The 19,388-nt window shown below is 40.4% G+C and overlaps 1 protein-coding gene across 3 annotated transcripts in view; it reads left to right on the top strand.

The window, feature by feature from the left end:
- Nucleotides 1-19,388, top strand: part of MASTL (microtubule associated serine/threonine kinase like) — a 141,597-nt gene that overhangs the window by 108,759 nt on the left and 13,450 nt on the right. For all 3 annotated transcript variants that reach the window (XM_033931419.1, XM_033931418.1, XM_033931420.1), the window contains exons 9-10: nucleotides 10,744-10,870; nucleotides 19,253-19,366. In XM_033931419.1, the coding sequence (XP_033787310.1) occupies nucleotides 10,744-10,870; nucleotides 19,253-19,366 (241 nt within the window). The remainder of the gene's footprint in view (nucleotides 1-10,743; nucleotides 10,871-19,252; nucleotides 19,367-19,388) is intronic.

The following is a 19,388-nucleotide window of genomic DNA, read 5'->3' as shown; positions in this document are numbered from 1 at the left end:
TGTAGATATTGAACAAGAGCGGTCCCAGCACCGACCCTTGCGGAACTCCGCTCGTGACCCCTTTCCAGTCTGAGTAGTGGCCCTTTACGCCAACCCTCTGCTTCCTGTTTGCCAGCCAGTTTTTGATCCATCGGTGGACCTCCCCTTGTACCCCGTGGTTCCATATCTTTTTAAGCAGTCTCTCATGTGGCACCTTGTCGAAGGCTTTTTGGAAGTCAAGGTAAATGATGTCTATAGATTCCCCTTTATCCACCTGGCTGTTCACTCCCTCAAAGAAGTACAATAAGTTTGTGAGGCATGACCTACCCTTACAGAAGCCATGTTGACTCGGTTTTAGCTGCCCATTTTTTTCGATGTGTTCACAGATGCTGTCTTTAATCAGTGCCTCCATCATCTTTCCCGGGACTGAGGTCAGGCTCACCGGCCTGTAGTTTCCCGGGTCCCCCCTTGCGCCCTTCTTGAAGATGGGCGTGACATTTGCTATTTTCCAATTGTCTAGAGGTTTGCCCAACGTGGGAATGGGTACGCTTCAAGTGGCCCAGAATTCAGTGTTACTCTCTATTTAAATTGGACAGATGTGAGCATGTGACAAAATATTTTATAAGATTGTATTGGCTGAAAATAAGGGATAAGATACGTTACAAACTACTGGTAAATGTTTTCATATGCTTACATAAGTTGACTCCCAAACACCTAGTCCAGAGCATCTTGTTGCGTGAGCTAGCTCGACTGCTTCGCTCAATTAAGCTTCCTTAGCAACAGCAGCAGATAAATCTAGAGACTAGTGGGATAGCACACATCTACCAGCAGGTGGAGATAGAGAAACTGATTAACAGGTGGGTCCTGTTGGCTGGCACTCCTCCTGTATTTTCAGTATGCTCTATCTCTAGCAGGCAGACGGTCACTATTCAACTAGCTCCTGAATTCTGGCTGTGTATGGACAATTATATTTCTCCTGTTGAGGTTTCTCTTCAGTGAGACAGGGGTGTCCGGCTGAACAATGCTAGCTTTAGGGGTTATACCTGGGCCCCCCAGGTCCCTGCCTCACCCTCCCTCCCTCCAGTGATAGAGGGTCTGAATGGGTCTCTATTTTTCTTCTTTCCCTTAATTGTTTAAAAAAAAAAAAAAAAAAAAAAGGAGACCACAGTTACTAGATTCTATTCCTGCCCTGCTAGGGCTGAGTAACAGGTATTTACCAGCTTTTACTGGCACTAACAAAACTTGTGAGTATCTATTTTTAGATTGGAGCTGCAGGTTCTGTTTCAAGTTTCATTAGGATTTTATATACCGCCTATCAAGGTTATCTAAGCAGTTATACAATCAGGTACTCAAGCATTTTCCCTATCTGTCCCGGTGGGCTCACAATCTATCTAACGTTTTATAATTGTGTGCTACTGCGGGTTCTGTCTTCTGGTTGTGTTGAACTGCGGGTTCTGTGTTATATGTTATTTTCTAAAACGCTGGACTTTGTAGAGCAGTAGTGGTGGTTTAACAACTCTGTGAGGAATACTTCAGTGAACTGCACGCACACTTGTTCACATACATTGAGGGGAATGAAGAAGTGTTCATGCAGTTCTACCTGAGATTCACTTTACTAAATTTATGCCGCGGAAAATATTGCTTTGTTTGGCTCTGGGTAGGTGTTTTTTTATAACACTTTTGACTGAGTCGGCTCATTTCAGCGCAAAGCATGGGAGCACTGCAGCGCTCCCTACGCTGGCGGGAGCACTGCAGCGTTCAGGGAGTTTATTTCTGCACATTTCTTGCATCAGCGGATGCCGCAGCTGTGTGGGAATATTAGATTGGATGACTCTGGGGATTTTCTTATAACACGATTGACGGAGCCGGTTCATTTCAGCGCGAAACAGGCGCACACTTGAGTCTCCTACACTGGCGGGAACACCACAGCATTCAGGGACTTTATTTCTACAGCTGACTCCTGTATCCGGATGCCGTGGTCTCCGTATTATCGGACGTAGACCGTCAGCAGTATTGTAGCAGCCTTAACATTAGCACGGCAGTTGGACTCGGTGGAGGTTTTTTGTCCCGAGTTGAATTTGAATTTTCCTGCACTTCATGTTATTTTGGACAAGAGGCCCATTCTGCTTGGCATGAGGGCACTTTGGGAGTGAGAGATATTTAACTTGGTGCTCGAATACCCAGTTTCGGCATGTATTTGAACTGGGTTGGAAGAAGGCTATTCGTAGCTGATTAAGATCAAAGGTATGAGAGTACCCTGTGGGTATGGGTATTTCCTCCTCCTCCCTTTCAGGGTTTATGAATGGTGAGGCTCTATACTTGTTTGCATTTTCTTCTTTGGGCTTCTGTGTAGCACTGTGTTTGTTTCTAGTAGTGCTATAGAATTAATTCATGGTATTAGTGTTAGGTTTCCAGTTAGGGGAGACTCTAGTGGCGGAGCGGGGTGGCCTGGTGGCACCTTGACTTTTCTAGCGGGCAGGACTGGCTTTCTTTATTTTTAGCATGCTGCAGAGCCTCCGTGCTTTGCAGCCTATTGTGCACACTTCTAAGCCGGTTCTCTTCTTCTGGTCTCTACTAAGCAGCTTACCCTTATTTTTCCCCGTCTACATAAGTATGTGATTGTTTTTGGCTCGGAGCCACAAAGCAGGCAGGTCTCAGGGTGCCAAACGGTATGTGGCATTTGGAATCATCCCTGAAGTTCTCATTCGAGATTGCAGCTTTCTCTTATAAGTATTAAGATGCAGATCTAATGACATGAGGCGATGATTGCGCCTAATGCACCTTTCCTTTAAGGGTAGTTTGTTTTTAGAGAAGCTCTGGAGAAGTTGGTAGTGGATTTTAGGGATTCCGGGTAACAGATGTTGCCGCAGGTAAATCCTAGGAGTTCTTTAAGTCCTCTCCATCACGGCCCTCTTTTCATAATTCCAAGATGTATAGTCCAGGTTGGACCTCTTCTAGTTATTCTTATGTTTCTTCTTACAATGCAAAACTGGAAATTTCGCAGGAGAGTTCCTTTCTTTCATTTAGCACTTACAATTATCGTCTAGACTAGGGGTGTCCACACTTTTTTGGCTTGTGAGCTACTTTTAAAATGACTAACCCCCTGTTTTACTAAGGTGCGCTAACCGATTAGCATGCGCTAAACGCTAAAATGTCCATAGACTAACACGCATGCGTTAGTGTTTAGCGCACACTAATCGGTTAGCGCACCTTAGTAAAACAGGGGGTTATGCAAAATGATCTACCAACAATAAAATTAAAAAAAACACAAAGCACACTTTATGCAGAGAAAATGTTAATTATCATTTATATTCGGGGGTTTTTTCAAAGAGGTCAAGGCAGATGACTTTAAAATATGCAATGTCACCTCATTAACAACTATACAAAAATAGAGAAATATACCTTCTCCCTTTTTTACTGAACCGTGATTGCGGTTTTTAGCACAGGGAGTTGCTCTGAATGCCCCACGCTACTCTCAACGCCCATAGGCTCCCTGCACTTCTCTTGATGCTCATAGTCTCCCTGAGCTAAAATCTGCTACTGCGGTTTAGTAAAAGGGGGCCATAGTGCAAAATATAGACAGCAGATATAAATTCTCAAAACAAACACATTTTGATCACTAAATTGAAAATAAAATCATTTTTCCTACCTTTGTTGTCTGGTGATTTCATGAGTCTCTGGTTGCACTTTCTTCTTCTGACTGTGCATCCAATATTTCTTCTTTGAGCCTTCTGCATGCTTCATCTCCTCCAGACCTCATTCCATTCCCCAACCAACATCTCTGTCCTTCCATGAGTCCAGCATTTTCTTCCTCTCTCCCTGCCTGCCCCCTGCCACCCGACACACTCCATTCCCTCCCCCAACTTTTTCTTTGTCTCCCTGCCCCCTCCCCTTTCTTTCTTTCTGTCTCCCTGCCCCCTCCCCTTTCTTTCTGCCTGTCTTTCTTTCTGTCTCCCTGCCCTCCTTTCTTTGTCTGCCTGCACCCTTTCTTTCTTTCTGTCTCCCCTTTCTTTCTCCCCAAGCCACTGCCGGGGCTGTCGTCTGGAAACAGGCCTCCAAGCCACCGCCGACGTCTGGGAACATGCCCGCCGATGACGCCGAGCTCTCCCTATTTCCTAACGCCACAATAAGCCAGCAGCCTTCCCCCCGACGTCAATTTTGACGTCGGAGAGGAAGTTCTGGGCCAGCCAGGCAGCGATTGGCTAGCCAGGAACTTTGTCCCCGACATCAGAATTGATGTTGGGGGGAGGAAGGCTGGTATGCCCGTGCTTCTATAGTCACTCCTGGCCTGTTGTGGCATCGGGGAGCAGGGAGAACGCAAAGTCAACGCGAGTCTATCGTGGAGCCCGGGATGGGCTCCGCGATCGATTCGCGTTGCCTTTGCGATATAGTGGTCGATTGCGATTGACCTTTTGGGCACCCCTGGTGTAGACCGTACTTTGGCCTCCTCCGCTTCATTCTGAAAGAGTCTTGTCTCCCTCTGCCAGCTCTTCAGGCTTTCTAGTGGAGGGGGGAGGGTGATGATGTCCAGTCAATAGGTTTTGGATATTATTCAGAATGCTTGCAACTTTGAATCCTCCTTTCCCATTCCAGATTCTTTCTTGGGGTCACTTGGTATTGAGGACTAAACTAAACTAAACTAAGCCTTAAGTTTATATACCGCATCATCTCCATGGAAGTGGAGCTCGACACGGTTTACAAAGCTTAAAAATATAAGGAGAGGAGAAAGATTTACAAAAGCATATGAACAGAGGGAAAATAAACAAGAGAAGAAATGTTATATGTTAGAAAAAAGCCAGGTTTTCAGTTGTTTACGGAATAATTGGAGGGAGCCCATTCAAGTGCTAATGGAACTCGGGGCAGTAGTTCCAGTCCCTCCGGAACAAAGGGGCAAGAGAAGTATTCAGTTTTCTTTATAGTGCCCATGAAGGGTGACCATGAATTGGTCAGACCAGTGCTGAAACTTTTAAGGCTCAACTAGTTTATCAAAGTCAGACATGTTTGTACAGAACCTGTGAGATTGGTCATTACAGCGGTTTCACTGCAAGAGTTCCTTACAGTGCTCAATTTCAAAGAAGATTGTTTACATATTCCCATATGTCCACCACATTAGTGGTATCTTCACTTTACCGTCCTCGGGCTGCAATATCAGTTTTGACATATGCATTTGACATAGCTACTGCTCCACTACATTATTTTGTTGCAAAGAGGGGGTTCAGGTACATCCTTTTTTTGACGACCGATTGATTCGGGTGTCTTCTGGACAGCACAGTTTGACAGTGACACAAACGTGTGAATTTTTTTGGTTTTTTTTTTTTTTCTTTTTCCTTCTTCAATCTTTGGAGTACATCTTTAATTTATCCCGTCCCAATCATTGCTACATCTCGGGGAAGGGAGGGGGGGTAGTTCTTCCATATGAAGGTGGGGAATCTGCTTCTTCCCAGAGACCGGGGCTACAGATTACAGTCTCAGGTTCGTCGCCTTTTTCTTCAGTCACCCAGACCAAGAGTTTGGTATTTTGTTCAGGTTCTAGGCTCTGTGATGGCAACTCTCAAAGTGGAGCCTTGGGCTTGCTTTAACATGAAAATGCTACAGCAGTCACTTCTGTTCTGGTAGTTCCCGGAATATCAAGGCTGCAGTCGTAGTCTCTGGTGTAATCCTCATGCATAGCTCAGTATGAGATGCAGGTGCAGTGAGATAAATTTGTTCAAACTCATCACTGGTCTGTCTCATAGTTACTAAGAGTGCCAGTCTGTTGGATTGGGGGGCTCAGTGTCTCCAATCCTCAGTGCAAGGAGTCTAGTCTCATCAGGAGGCTCAGTCCTCACTCAATCTTCTGGAGTTCTGGACAATCAGGCGTTTCAGGCCATGTTTCAGGACTATACAAGGAGAGTTTTTAAAACAGTGTCACGATAATGGCATTTTTCAGTAGCCAGAGAGGTACGCCCAGTCTTTGGTTGCCCTGCGAAGCAAAGGTCCTCCTTTGGTAGGTGGTAGATCATCTTTCTCTTCTCTCGACGGATCATATTCTGGAACAGGAAAAATATTTAGACAGCCTTCCTCAACAAGAATCTTCGTCACTCTAGAAATTGGGAACTGTCCGCTCAGGCGTTCCAGCACAATGTGTACATGTGAGATCTCCTAGCACTCCAACTCATGTCCTCATCTCAAAATGCAAAGCTTTCTTGATTTTTCTCCAGCCGCAGAGAACAGGAGTCATAAGGGGTTAAACACATTGGCTCGTTACTGGCCTGAGTCATCTTCTTTAAGTGTTTCCCCTGAGATGATGGTTGGATGTGTGTTTTCATCTCATGGCTCGCTTTTCCGGTATGGTGATTACATTACATTACATTAGTGACTTTTATTCCACCATTACCTTGCTGTTCAAGGCGGATTACATAAGACATTTCCAGAAGAGTTACAGAGTTGAGTGGGTTACTTTGGTGGATTGAAATGCTTCCTGCGGAGTTAGTGGTATCTCTTGATTTTTTTTACTCTGTCTAGGCTATCCGGATCTGAACTGTTTGTTGGTGGGCGAGCCGTTGAGGTTCCCGGTACCTGAGGATTTGCTCACCCAGGGGTCGGTCAACATGGAATTTCATCCCACTTTAGTCTTACGGCCTAGATATTGAAAATTCACAGCTAGGGCGTAAGGATTATTCTTTCCTTTTAGAATGAAGGGTAGCCAAGGGCTTAGTGTATAATTCTGTTCAGCTTCAAGGGACAACCATTGATTTTTACAGGGGCCAGGCGTCTTATTCTTTGCTTGCTTATCAGTTGGATGTAGTTCGCTTACTCAAGACTACACCATTTTCGTCAACCTGTTTAGAAATCCTGTCCGGACTAAGAGATTACAAAAGACCCCCGTTTGAACCTTTATCTAATCACACTCTAAAGCAAGGGTCTCAAAGTCCCTCTTTGAGGGCCGCAATCCAGTCGGGTTTTCAGGATTTCCCCAATGAATATGCATGAGATCTATGTGCATGCACTGCTTTCAATGCATATTCATTGGGGAACTCCTGAAAACCCTGCTCTAAAGGATGTGATGTTAAAAACGGTATTTCTTGTACCCTTAGCTTCAGCTTGGTGGATTTTCTGACTTGCAGGACTTGTCCTGCAGGGATCCCTTTTTCTGTATTATGAATTCTGGGGTATCAGTTCAGTCAGTACCATAGTTTCTTCCTAAGGTGGTATCAACATTTCATATTAACCAGTCTCTTTTTCCTTCCTCCTTTCCGGAAGGAGATTCTACACCAGGTGTGTCCAACCTTTTGGCTTCCCTGGGCTGCATTGGCCGAAAAAAAATTTTCTGGGGCTGCACAAATGCTGCAGCAAGACGGTAAACACCCGGGGGTTGCAGAGGAAAACACTGCATCGCCCTCGATCAGGGCTGCACAAAATACTTCACAGGACTGCAGGTTGGACACCCCTGTTCTACACTATCTATCGGTTAATAACGACTTCGACTTTCACATCACCTCTTTGTCTTATTCCCGGGACGCAACTAAGGTATGGCAGTGTTCAAAGCTTTCATCGCTCGATGGGTCAAAGAGACCATTACTTCTGCTTACTTTAATGGCAGGAAAGCGATTGCCGGAAGAACTTCATGTTCATTCAACCTGAGCGATGGCTACTTCCTGGAATCAGTCCAGATGTTTTTCCTTAGAGGTGATTTGTCACGAAACTACTTGGTCTTCTAAGAATACCTTTTCTAAGAATTTCTGGTTTCATGTGACAGCATATACAGAGACTGTTTTTGGTGCTTCGGTCATTGCTGAGGTGGCGTTTGCTTCCCGCCCAGATTGAGGATTGCTTTGCTACATCATGCTAGTCTCTGGATTCATCTGCTGCTGTTGCTAAGGAAGGAAAAATTATGTTCTTACCTGTTAATTTTTTTTCCCTTTAGACACATCAGATGAATCCAGAGCCTTACCCTTTCTAGATATAGTCTGTCGGTTTTTCTTTCATGAGTTTCTGAAGTTTTGTTATAGTTGGTTGTTGTATTCTGTATTATTACCTATGAACTTGGTTATGGGAAAGAAGTTTTTTCACATGCTAAGCATATTACTGGTTTCGGATGCTTGGGCAAGGAGCAATGCTGAAAATACAGGAGGAGTACCAGCCAATAGGACCACCTGTTAATCAATTTCTCTATCTCCACCTGCTGGTAGATGTGTGCTATCCCACTAGTCTCTGGATTCATCTGCTGCGTCTAAAGGAAAGAAAATTAACAGGTAAGAACATAATTTTTCCATTGTGATCTGTGTGTTCCATCTGTGTTGGACTTAAGGCTTTCCTCTTCCAGGAATAGTGTCTTCCACTGTATCGGCCCCAGAGAGTGGAACAACCTTCCAGGATATATTCGCCAACAGCAAAATTTACAGAACTTTAGAAAAATGCTGAAAAGACACCTGTTCTATAAGATGAAATATAGGGTCTGAGTTTGGCTGAAGGAGAAGGAGTGGTGACTGTTGAGTGCTAAGTGTTAGTCACGGAGGTTTTCAATGTTCTGGTCTGTTCTATTTGGCATAATGATGTTCGTCATTGAGGTGTCCTGTGTGCTATATGCAATTTTATATTTTGATGTATTTTAGGGTTTGGCCTGTTGTTCGGCTTTAAATGATGTTCGTCATTGATGTGATGTGTGTGTCATATGCAATTTGATTTTTATATGTAAGTGTGCAACTTGTTTTATAGTGTGTCTTTGTGATTTGTACGATAAATGTTATGTCTTATTTTGTATGTTTAATATGCAACACGCCCTGGATAAGGGCGGGGGATAAATAAACAAACAAACGTATATTAAATTACAAGGGCATTTAATCACATATATTACCCCTGCAGTTTTACAATCTGAAACATGTTTTAAAACACATTCTTTTTTTATCAAAAGGATTACAAAATACCTTAATATGTTCCATGATCTTGCACATCTGACATGCACCACATGTGGAATGACCTTTTTCAATTATGCTTTAGTCTATATTAATTGCAGGTAACAATGATGGACATAATATTTCTTTCAGATTTTTTTGTTCTGCGATAAGCTATCTATCCTTAAATCATGATCTTTAAATCTTCCAGTGATTTTCAACATCTGATAATGTTTTTTTATTATTCTAGAAACAGTGTGACTATTTTGGGCATATGTCAATACGCTTGTGATGTTCTCCTCCTGACCATGTTCATCTTCATGCCGTTTCAGAGTCAAAAGCAAATCTCTATTATTATAAAGAGCTCTTTTGAATGCTATATTAACAATTTTGCTTGGATAACCTTTCCTGACAAATCTATTTTTCATTTCTTTAGACTGGTTTTTAAACTCTTCCACTGAAGAGCATATGCTTCTTAATCTTAAAAACTGAGAGTACAGGATGCTTTTCTTCAGAGCCATTGGTAGAAACTGGAGAAATGCATGTATGTATTGCCATACTGGGATAGACCGAAGGTCCATCAAGCCCAGTATCCTGTTTCCAGTAGTAGCCAACCCAGGGCTCAAGTAACTAGCTAGATCCCATGTAGTAAAACAGATTTCATGCTGCTTATCCTTGGAATAAGCAGTGGATTTCCCCAAGCCTTCTCAATAATGGCCTATGGACTTCTCTGTTAGGAAATTATGCAACCCTTTTTTAAACTCTGCTAAGCTAACTGATTTCACCACATTCTCCAGCAACAAATTCCAGAGTTTAATTACATGTGAGAAGAAATATTTTCTACGGTTTGTTTTAAATCTACAATGATAACTTGGAATCCAAATTTAATCCATTCCAGAACCCCGTTCGAGTTCCCTGACAATTTTTCTCATTCAAAATAATAAAAACTGGATTAATTTGTTCCTGGGCCCCACAAATTCGAATTGTAACAGGGCAGAGTGTGCTTAGATGTTGCAATTGTCTTTTACCACTTCTTCATAGATAACAAAGTCCTCAACCGAATATGGAATTCTTTGAGCGTCAGAGCTGTGGCTGGTGCTAAAACTTGCACTACGGTTTTGTAAAAGTGTGTGTTTGTGTGTTGGTGGTGGGGGGGTGTAATTATCTCACTAGTTATTCTTATCTCTAAATCATTAATATATGCGTTAAAAAGCAGCGGGCTCAGCATAGACTCCGGGGGACCCCCACTATCTACCCTTCTCCATTGAGAATGACTATTTAAACCTACTCTCTGTTTTCTGCCTTTCATCCCGTTCTTAATCTATAATAAGACATTACCTCCTATCCCATGACTTTCTAATTTCCTCAGAAGTCTTTCATGAAGTACTTTGTCAAAATATAAATATATCATTTATAAAAAAAATCTTCATTCGGTTTTATTTTTAGAAACTATACCCCTAATACATACAACTGCATGGCCATGTCAGGTTTGTTTCCATCCAATAAACTATTCTTTGTATGCCTTACTGGTTATTAAATTGAATCCATCTTCTCACTTATCTCTCCTGTACTTTTTGTACCAGGTTATCCTGTTGATCATTGCCCTTGTTTTCTTTGTCGCATGGTGATTTATTAATAATTGAAATTCTTCTGGTGACTTTTTAAGTTGTTTCTGATTTCCAGAGAGCTAAGGAATTATAAATCTCTCTCCAAGTAATGTACTTTTATATGCAATAAGTAGTAGCCTGCCTTTTTTCATAAGCAGAAAGAAAATTTCCAAGTTTCAAAGATGACATCCACAAACACACACTAAAGTTTAAAATATAGTGTTTTAAAATTTACATTTAATATAGTTTTTACTCTTAAATATGTGAAAATGTGTGCTTTTCAGGAACATACTGAAACACCTTATAGAACACCAAAAAGTGTAAGAAGAGGTGCTGCTCCTGTGGATGGCGATCAAATTCTAGGAACCCCAGACTATCTAGCACCAGAGCTGCTTTTAGGGAAAAAACACGGTAAGAAAGAAAGCTTTGAACATAAAGCAAATCACATCACAACTTTAAAGCTGCTGAGACTCATATTGAATAAAAACTAGTTTTAACTGTTGGATTATGTATTCAGTATACATAAAATAAGCTAATCAAGGCTTTAATGTGCATGTTTGTCTAGGTCCTAGATTCTAGGAACATATATGTTCACTTTCCTTATACTGTGAAAATGACCTTAGTTGTTAGTATGTGAATTTTTTCCTATTTGAAATTCATTATAGCCTTTTGAACTTGAATCAAATGAGCTCAGTTCACTAGAGTAGTGCTTCCCAAACTTAGATCCAATATGACCCACCCATTTTAACAGATGTTGAAAACAAAACAGCAGACCCTCCATTCCACTCCCCCTCTTATCCAAATTATGAAGAAGGCACTAGTGCATTCAGCACAGGACTTTGTGCTAGTACATGCTCAGTGAATCCAGCACCCCATATGCATTTCCAATGTAACAGGAAAAACACACAGAAGGAGGGGCAGTGCCTGCGAACATTTACTGACTCTGCAATATGCTGACTGTCACTACTTAGGTGTAAATCACAATGGAGGTCCAAAGGGGAAATAAATTAGATTTTAAGACCCCATTTTCTTTAATGAAGACATGGGACTCCGTTCTTTGCTGTTTCTTCCCAATAGCTGTGACTCTTCAGATAACTCTGACTTCCTCCCCTTCTGTAGTGGAGAACAGCTCCCTCTTCAGTTTTTCCTTCTGCAAGCATACCCAGAAGGTCTGTTCTGATCTAATTTTTGTTATTTTTGGCTATTTTTGCATTCGATCTTCAGAGTTTTCTGTGTGGTTTTATTGCTCGGAGGTCCCCTTCTTTGGCTTATTCCTCCTCGAAAGGATGCATGGCTTATTCCTCCTCGAAAGGATGCAGTCCCACATGGGTGCTGCTCCCAGTCCATCTCTTTGAGTACCTGTGGAGCCAGCCTGCTTTGTGTCCCTACCAAAGGTCGGGCTCCATTCCCCTGGTAGCTGCTAACCTGCTGATTTATCAAGAGGCTTGAGTGCAGACTGTGGGGCCCTGTGTAACAACCCTCTGGGTGTTGGGGAGCAGGCTGCGAAGTTTCTCCCCCTGTCGTGGCTTGGGGGTGGGAGTCCGTGGTAAGGGCTTGCCCGAAGATCTCCATCAGAAAACTTGTACTGGATATCTTTGGGGCCGAAGTCACAGTGAGTATTCCCATTATTCCCTGTTGGGGGGGAGGGGGGTCATCTGAAAAAGTCAGATTCAAGTGTTTCTGGGTTTGAGTCAGGTTTACCCATCTCTAAAGCCCCTTTTTCACTCTACTTGTGTGTGTATATATATATATATTTGGCGCTATGTGTGTGTGTATATATATATATATATATATATATATATATATATATAGTAGAGCTGCACGATTCAGGAAAAAAAATTTCGATTCAGCCTATTGAATCGATTTTTCGATTCGATTCAATTTTTCTGCCCAAATTGGGTGTTTTTTAAAAACTGCAGTCCCTGGATAACACCTGTTGTAGTAAGTAACTGTGCTATTAGGCTGTTAGGTAGCCATACAAGTCCTGAGGGGTCTCTTGGTTGCAAGGGACATGCCGGGCCAGTAGTTTTGTCACTATCCCATTGGCTTGCTGCGCAAATCAGGAGCACGGTTGTGACACCTTGCAATTACCATCAGGTGCTGGGCTAGATGCAGCCTTTCTGCAAGTTGTCCCCTGGGCAGGAGCACAGGTACAGCCATGTCAGGCCTCTCTTCTTTCCAGGTGGTCACTGCAACACAATTCCCTCCAGGTGCAGCTCCCTTGTCCTTTTTTTATTTATTTTTTTCTAATTGTACATTAAACTTTACAAAAATACATGCTCCCCTGTCCTTTGGGTGCAAAGTGCAGCTTTACGTTAGTGGCTCCAGGGGGATGTCTTAATGAGGAACATGCCTCTCAAATTCAACTCATGGGTGACCCTCACATCTGACACTAGCCTGAGCGGCTGGGTTCCCACTGCTCTGGTCGTCCACTCCAGGGAAAGTGGACCCCATCAGAAAACAAGTGATCCATAAATTGTCTAGAACTGAACCATTCGTTTGACCCTGAAGGAGTACTCCCTTTCCTAACAGGGAAAGCAGTCAGGGTTTTGCCACAGCTGTAGCTTATGCAAACAGTCAAGGAGACATGAAAATCTCTCTTTATAATCAGTATATACCACCTGAACATCTCAATTCTTAACAATATGTAATGAACGATCTAGAGACCAGAAAGTGCATGGCGTGTTCTACCTTGGATGCATTTGATATCACCTGTTGCACCTCAGCAATCTGTCGCCATGCCCAGGCAAGCATGGCTCAGAATCTCGGATCTAGATGTCAACATTCAGGACCCATTTCTCCAACATACCCTGTAAGGAGACGATTTGTTCAGGATCATATAGAAGAGGCCAAACAAAATAATTAAAAGCCATACTGACTGTATGATTACCTTGTCTTCCACTAAATCAGTTCAGAGATAATGGTTACTGCGGATGGGCAGACTAAATGGGCCATTTGGTCTTTATCTGCGGTCATGTTTCTATGTGGTTCCTCTTCGCAAAAGTGGTCAAGAGATAAAGTGGAGAAACTACAGGCCAGTAATAGAAGCATTGCTGAAAGAGAGGATAGTGAATCCCTAGATTCAAATGAGTTACAAGATCCAAGACAACATGGCTTTACTAGAGGTAAATCGTGCCAGACAAATCTGATTGAATTCTTTGCCTGGATGACGAGAGAAATAGATTGAGGAAGTGCGCTAGATATAATTTACTTAGATTTCAGTAAAGCCTTTAACATGGTTCCTCATAGGAAGTTCTTGAACAAACTTGAGCGGCTGAAGTAGTGAAAAGGATTAGAAACTGGTTGACAAACAGATGTCGGAGGGTGATGGTTTGTGGTATTTGCTCAGAGGAAGGAAATGTGAGTAGTGGAGTGCCTGAAGGATCGGTGCTGGGGCCGATTGTGTTCAGTATGTTCCAACTACTGGAGTTGTCATTGAAAGTACACTCCAGCCTATCCAAACCATCTCCTTTGCTGGATTCAAACTGTGAAAGTTTGCTCATTTATATTCTAATTGGTGATCCTCTGTTTTCATCCCATGCTTTTTTGAATTCCATCACAGTTTTCCTCTCCACCATCTCTCTCTGGAGGGCATTCTAGACATCCACCAGCCTGGGGACTGTAGTTTTCTTGAATATGTATGCACTTAATGGGGCAAAGGGGGATTTTTTTTTTGGTCAAATGGATAGTAGCTTTTACCCATGTAGCTAAAGAACACAAGATTGTGGGGGGAGATAACCATTTCAGAATATGGGGAGAGAATGGAAAAGGAAGGATAAAAAGCTGAGATTTGACTTGATTGATATGATGCCTGAGAAACCCAGGGATTCGGGATTTCACTTCTCATATGCACACAGAACACATTAGTGGGAAACAGTTTGGAAAGACAGATTATTAACAGGGATCCACCCTAGCAGTATATCGGAATATCAGTGCATGGTCGTCTTATTGAATAGGAGAAAAGGGAGGAGAGGAAATTCCCAAGGGTTGTAAACTAAATGTTATATTGCTTCAGTTCTGTTTAGAATTATTGGAGCATGAATACCGGTAAGTCTATTAATGTTTCTTTCTTAATTTTGTACTTTCTGTGGAATTTTTGTTTGACGTCTCTCTTTTTTTTTTTTTTTAACATATTTCATTTGCTTTATTATTTTGTGTAGTATTTCTTAGGTAGCCACACTATTTTCAGTCCAACAGTTTATTTCTTGTAATTTTGAAGAATATTTAGTAAACAGAAAATAATTATTTTTTTAAAAAATTCCTCCTTTTGGATCAGGAGTCTACTTTGAGAATCATAAGACCTATAAATGCAGGTTAGTGTAACATATATTTTTGCAGTTATCTATAGTGGTCTTAATAATTACTGTTCTTTTACCTACAGGATTTGTGACATGTGGTGAGTTCACCATTAAACCTGTCTAAGAGCAATGATGAATTTAACTATATACAGTCAAAGTATAATTAGATCACAGTTGTATGAGTGTAGTTTTGCAATAGAGAAAAAACATTCTTTGAGTAAGCAGCTTCATTAAAGGCATACAACATAATAATTTTTAAAAACGTGTCTGTCTATTTGGGTAATGCTTCAATGCTCTAGCTTAGTTTCAAGCTCTAGAACAGTAAAATTTTAAATCCTAAGCAAGAATTATATTTTGTGGCGGCTTTTCAGTTTGGGGAAGAAACCAGCTGACATGATGTTATAATAATAAATAATAATTTTATTTTTATTTACCGCCATGCCGAAAGTTCTAGGCAGTTCACAACAGTCAAGGCAATACATACAATACAGATAAATATGAGCATCGTCATTAACTACAATAGTGAGATCTGAAAAATGAGCCTTGAACTTGCAGAAATAAGAAAAGTGAAACAGGGTCTCTACTTTTCTGGCCCTGCCTATTTGGTGGCTTCTTTTATTATCTTTGAATAGTTTAACAAACTTGACTGATGTTTTTCCACAAGCAAAATGAGGAATTATCAAGTTATGTCAAATAATTTCAGTGTGGTTAGGCAATATCTCCACAATCTAATATCTATTTTTTGATTGGCATGTGAATATGTGTATATCAGGCCTCTGAAATATGTTTAAAGTGGAATCTGTGCAAAACATTAGTTACCGCCTTATTTGTTTTCAGATTGCCAAAGTGCATAATATTAATTTATTAGATATTAGTAACTGAGTTCTTTTGAAATTGTGATCTTATTACACTTTGACTGGGCTGTTTTTCATCATTTAAGTACATTGGGTTGTTAGGCTTATTTGGTGGGATATTGCTTTCTTTATATTCCATAGAAACAAAGAGCCTCCAAGACTAACATTATTTAAAGAATAGTACTATAACTGAATATTATTAATTTACATTATGAGACTGAATTGAAAACATCTGTTTTCAAAAGTATTTTTTGTTATGCAGCATGTTAGAATTGAATCTTAAAACAGGTGCTGTCAGATTTCAGCCTTCTGTGATAAATATAAAAACATGACAGCAGATAAAGGCCAAATGGTGCATCTAGTTTGCCTGCCAGCTGGTTTTTCATTTCACATTCCATTCTAAAGCTTAAAACGGTAAAATATATATTTCCTATAATACAACCTTGTTAAAATACTGCACATAAACAATTTGGTCCTATATAACCATTATAAAAAGGAAGCAACAAGTTTTTTACATTTAAAATCTAAAATAAAACATAAGATCAAAAAGAAATACCAAAAAACAAAGAGAGGAAACTAAGCTCAGCCCACATGTCCAGTGCTAGGAACAGAAAATAAAGGGGGGAAGGGGGGGACGAAGTCTCTTGACTGAAAACACATGTTTTAGATCTCTTCAATTTAATTCAACTTTTTTAATTACCTGAATTCTTATTAAATTACCAGCAAGAACTCACATATTTTATATTTCTTTCTCTCCCCTTTGTTGCTCATTCAAAGTTTTTCTTCTGGCCATTTGCTGACTACTTCCCTTTTCTTTTTTTTAATATAAAAATGCTTATTTTCCTCATTTCTACGCATCCCCACAAGTTGCTTCCTACACTGTTCAGCCTAGAAAGGTTTGCTATTCCGCATTTTATTTAAGCCATAATGCAACGTCATTAGCTTGTGACTTTGGCCAATGTGGGAAACAGAATAGTAGGTTTGATGGACATTCAGACACCAGTACAGTAATGCTTATATACTTATGAACCTTGTTTGGGCAGTACTGGAGAGGGAGTGTGGTTGAAGGTGAGATGGCACACTAGACGACATTTCAAAATGTTTAGTATCTATGCATCAGCTTCTAGATATTTGGTGACACTGGATATTTGTTTTTTGTTTTTTTTTGGGGGGGAAGGGGCTTTCCTGCATGCTAAGGCTATTTTTACAGCAGCCACTTAAACATAATCATTCTCTTCCCCCCCCCCCCCCCATTAACAGCCATGTTGCCAATAACGAGCAGTTTTTTTTTTTGTTTTTTTTTTTTAATTATTGTGGGGGTGCTCACACCTATTTGGCTCCTGTGCTATTCGTGTGGTAACGTAGATGCACAAACTGGGGGAATGCACATTGTCTCTAAAATGCCCTTTAAGTATAATTCCAAAAATTATTTAGAGCACACACATGCAAAATCTACTGTGTGAGGCTGTAGCACATCCCATGGTAGTCTTTTCTTTTTTTGCTGCATTAGGTGCATATTGGTATCTACCACAACTTAATAAAAGGGCTCCTTAACAAGTGAATGAAACAGTAATTGTAGTTCTATGATTGTAGGAGGACATAATCAGAAACAGAATACAGTTCAAAATTCAGTTCCATCATCCTGCATGGAAAATATTTTAAATGATTTAAAAAAACTGATGTTTCAATATTTAATATGGGCGTCTTTAAAAGACGATGTCCCCCCCCCCCACACACCTGTCTAGAAAATAGAATCCTGTTGGATGTAGTAAACTGGTATGACTACAACTTGGACTAACAATATAACATTTAAAGCTTCTTGGGGAGAAAAAACTAAAATATAGATGCAAGGATATTTTAATTTTTGATATTTGTCTTAACAGATTTTTCTTCAAAAGGTTTCGCTTAAAACAGAAGTTCAATGTTATTAGCCAACTGGGCATATTTTTAATTCTTACAAATTACAATAGCCTTGAACACTTGGGACTAAGTTAGAACCTGAGCCATTTTAAGGGAGATTCTGCCAAATTCATCTTTTCTAGCGATCTTGTGACTCCTTATAGCTGGTGTAAAACAAGAGCACACAGATCAAATTCTTTAAAACAAGGTAGAAAAGCCTTATCAATGTCCTGGTTCCTTTATACTTTACAAGTCAACTTTAATGTTGATGTTATATCATGCTATACATAATAAACGCAGGTTCTAAAAATAGCTGCTGATGTGCACTGATAGTAGCAATACTTCTTGTTAAAATTCCAGTTATTTTAGAGAGTTAATGAAATCTGATATGTTTGTTGCTAAAAATTAATTTGATCATTTATCTGACTCGGGCCCCTCATCTATTTATTCTGAAACACGGTAGATAAACAGTGAAATGGAGACAGTCTTACCAATTTGAGAAAATACTTATTATCTTGCAAAACACAGAGCAAATGAAAATTGGAAATTTTAAAATAGCTATAGTTGTAAATGTCACATGTCATTTTTGTTTAACGGCAGGAAAATAGTGTTGCTTAGAAGAATGCCCTGCATTTATACAGTAAAACATATAATCATACTGTACACCTGATTAAAACTAGCTTGAAGGTACAGGAAAGCACTAGGGGATGCATGCAGCAAAGTTTCTTTTTGCTTTGGCAGCTTGCTTATAAAGGGGGATATTAATGCTGTATTTTCATTTCCTGAGAAGCAAAAGTAGCTGATCCACTCTGTATTGTGCTAAAATTTATTCACACAGCTGCAAATTACAGTACAGGAGGAGCTGGATTTGGTCTACTATGAATATTGGCAGTGATATTAGTCATCCTATATAAATAGTATTGTGTTTTATTGAAATATTGCTGCTTGATAGATGAAAATGTTCAGGTGTTGTGCTTGGAATGTACTGGGCTTAGCATGTAAAGTATAATTACATGTAACAAACTAGTTAATTTGCATCTGTACATGAAGATTTTATATAAAATTCCATTTATACAATGGAACCTGTACATAATAACAGTTCTATAAACTAGCTGCTCATATACAAATGCATATTATGTACTTAAATGTTTACACCAATGACAAACATGGGCATGTATGTTGCCATGTATAAATGCCAATATTCTGCCTAAGCGCTAATCTGCAAGTATCTACTTAACTTTCATAATGCATATTTGCAAAGGAAGGGGCAACAAGGGTAGGACACTCACTTTTACACACAACTTACAACAGACTGCAGATTGGCCTACATCCTTGCTGCATAAAGGTGCCTGCACTTATTCCAGCTCTATGTATGACTTAAGTCCAGTATCTACATTAGGTATGCCGATACTAGCTTACATTAGTATTCTATAATAGAACATAGATGCCTTGGTTTTATCATTGAATAAGCTCCTACCATGTGGCCTTGGGGCGCCTGTGGAGGGGCTCATTTATAGGAATGCTCTCATGGTGCTTATTGGCTTCTGCTTGGTAATGGGCTTCTGACATGTCTTCTACATTTAGACATAGCTTAGAGTTAAGATAGGAGGTTCATAATTTAGGTAATGATACTGTGACAAGAAGTATTTTTAAGCCTTCTCTTTCTGTTTTTGGGCTGTTTATCAGAGCGCTCAACTTTAATCATATGTTGATCTAAGTATGCATTTTCATTCCTTTTTCAGGTCCTTTTGTGGACTGGTGGGCACTTGGAGTTTGCTTGTTTGAATTTTTGACAGGAATTCCTCCGTTTAATGATGAAACGCCAACACAGGTCTTCCAGAACATTCTTAACAGAGGTAATCTGTTGTTCTTACTGAC

Source organism: Geotrypetes seraphini, chromosome 2, assembly GCF_902459505.1.
Source record: "Geotrypetes seraphini chromosome 2, aGeoSer1.1, whole genome shotgun sequence".
Taxonomy (NCBI): domain Eukaryota; kingdom Metazoa; phylum Chordata; class Amphibia; order Gymnophiona; family Dermophiidae; genus Geotrypetes; species Geotrypetes seraphini.
Note: the sequence above shows the minus strand (reverse complement) of the source record. Positions and strands in the feature narration are given on the sequence as shown.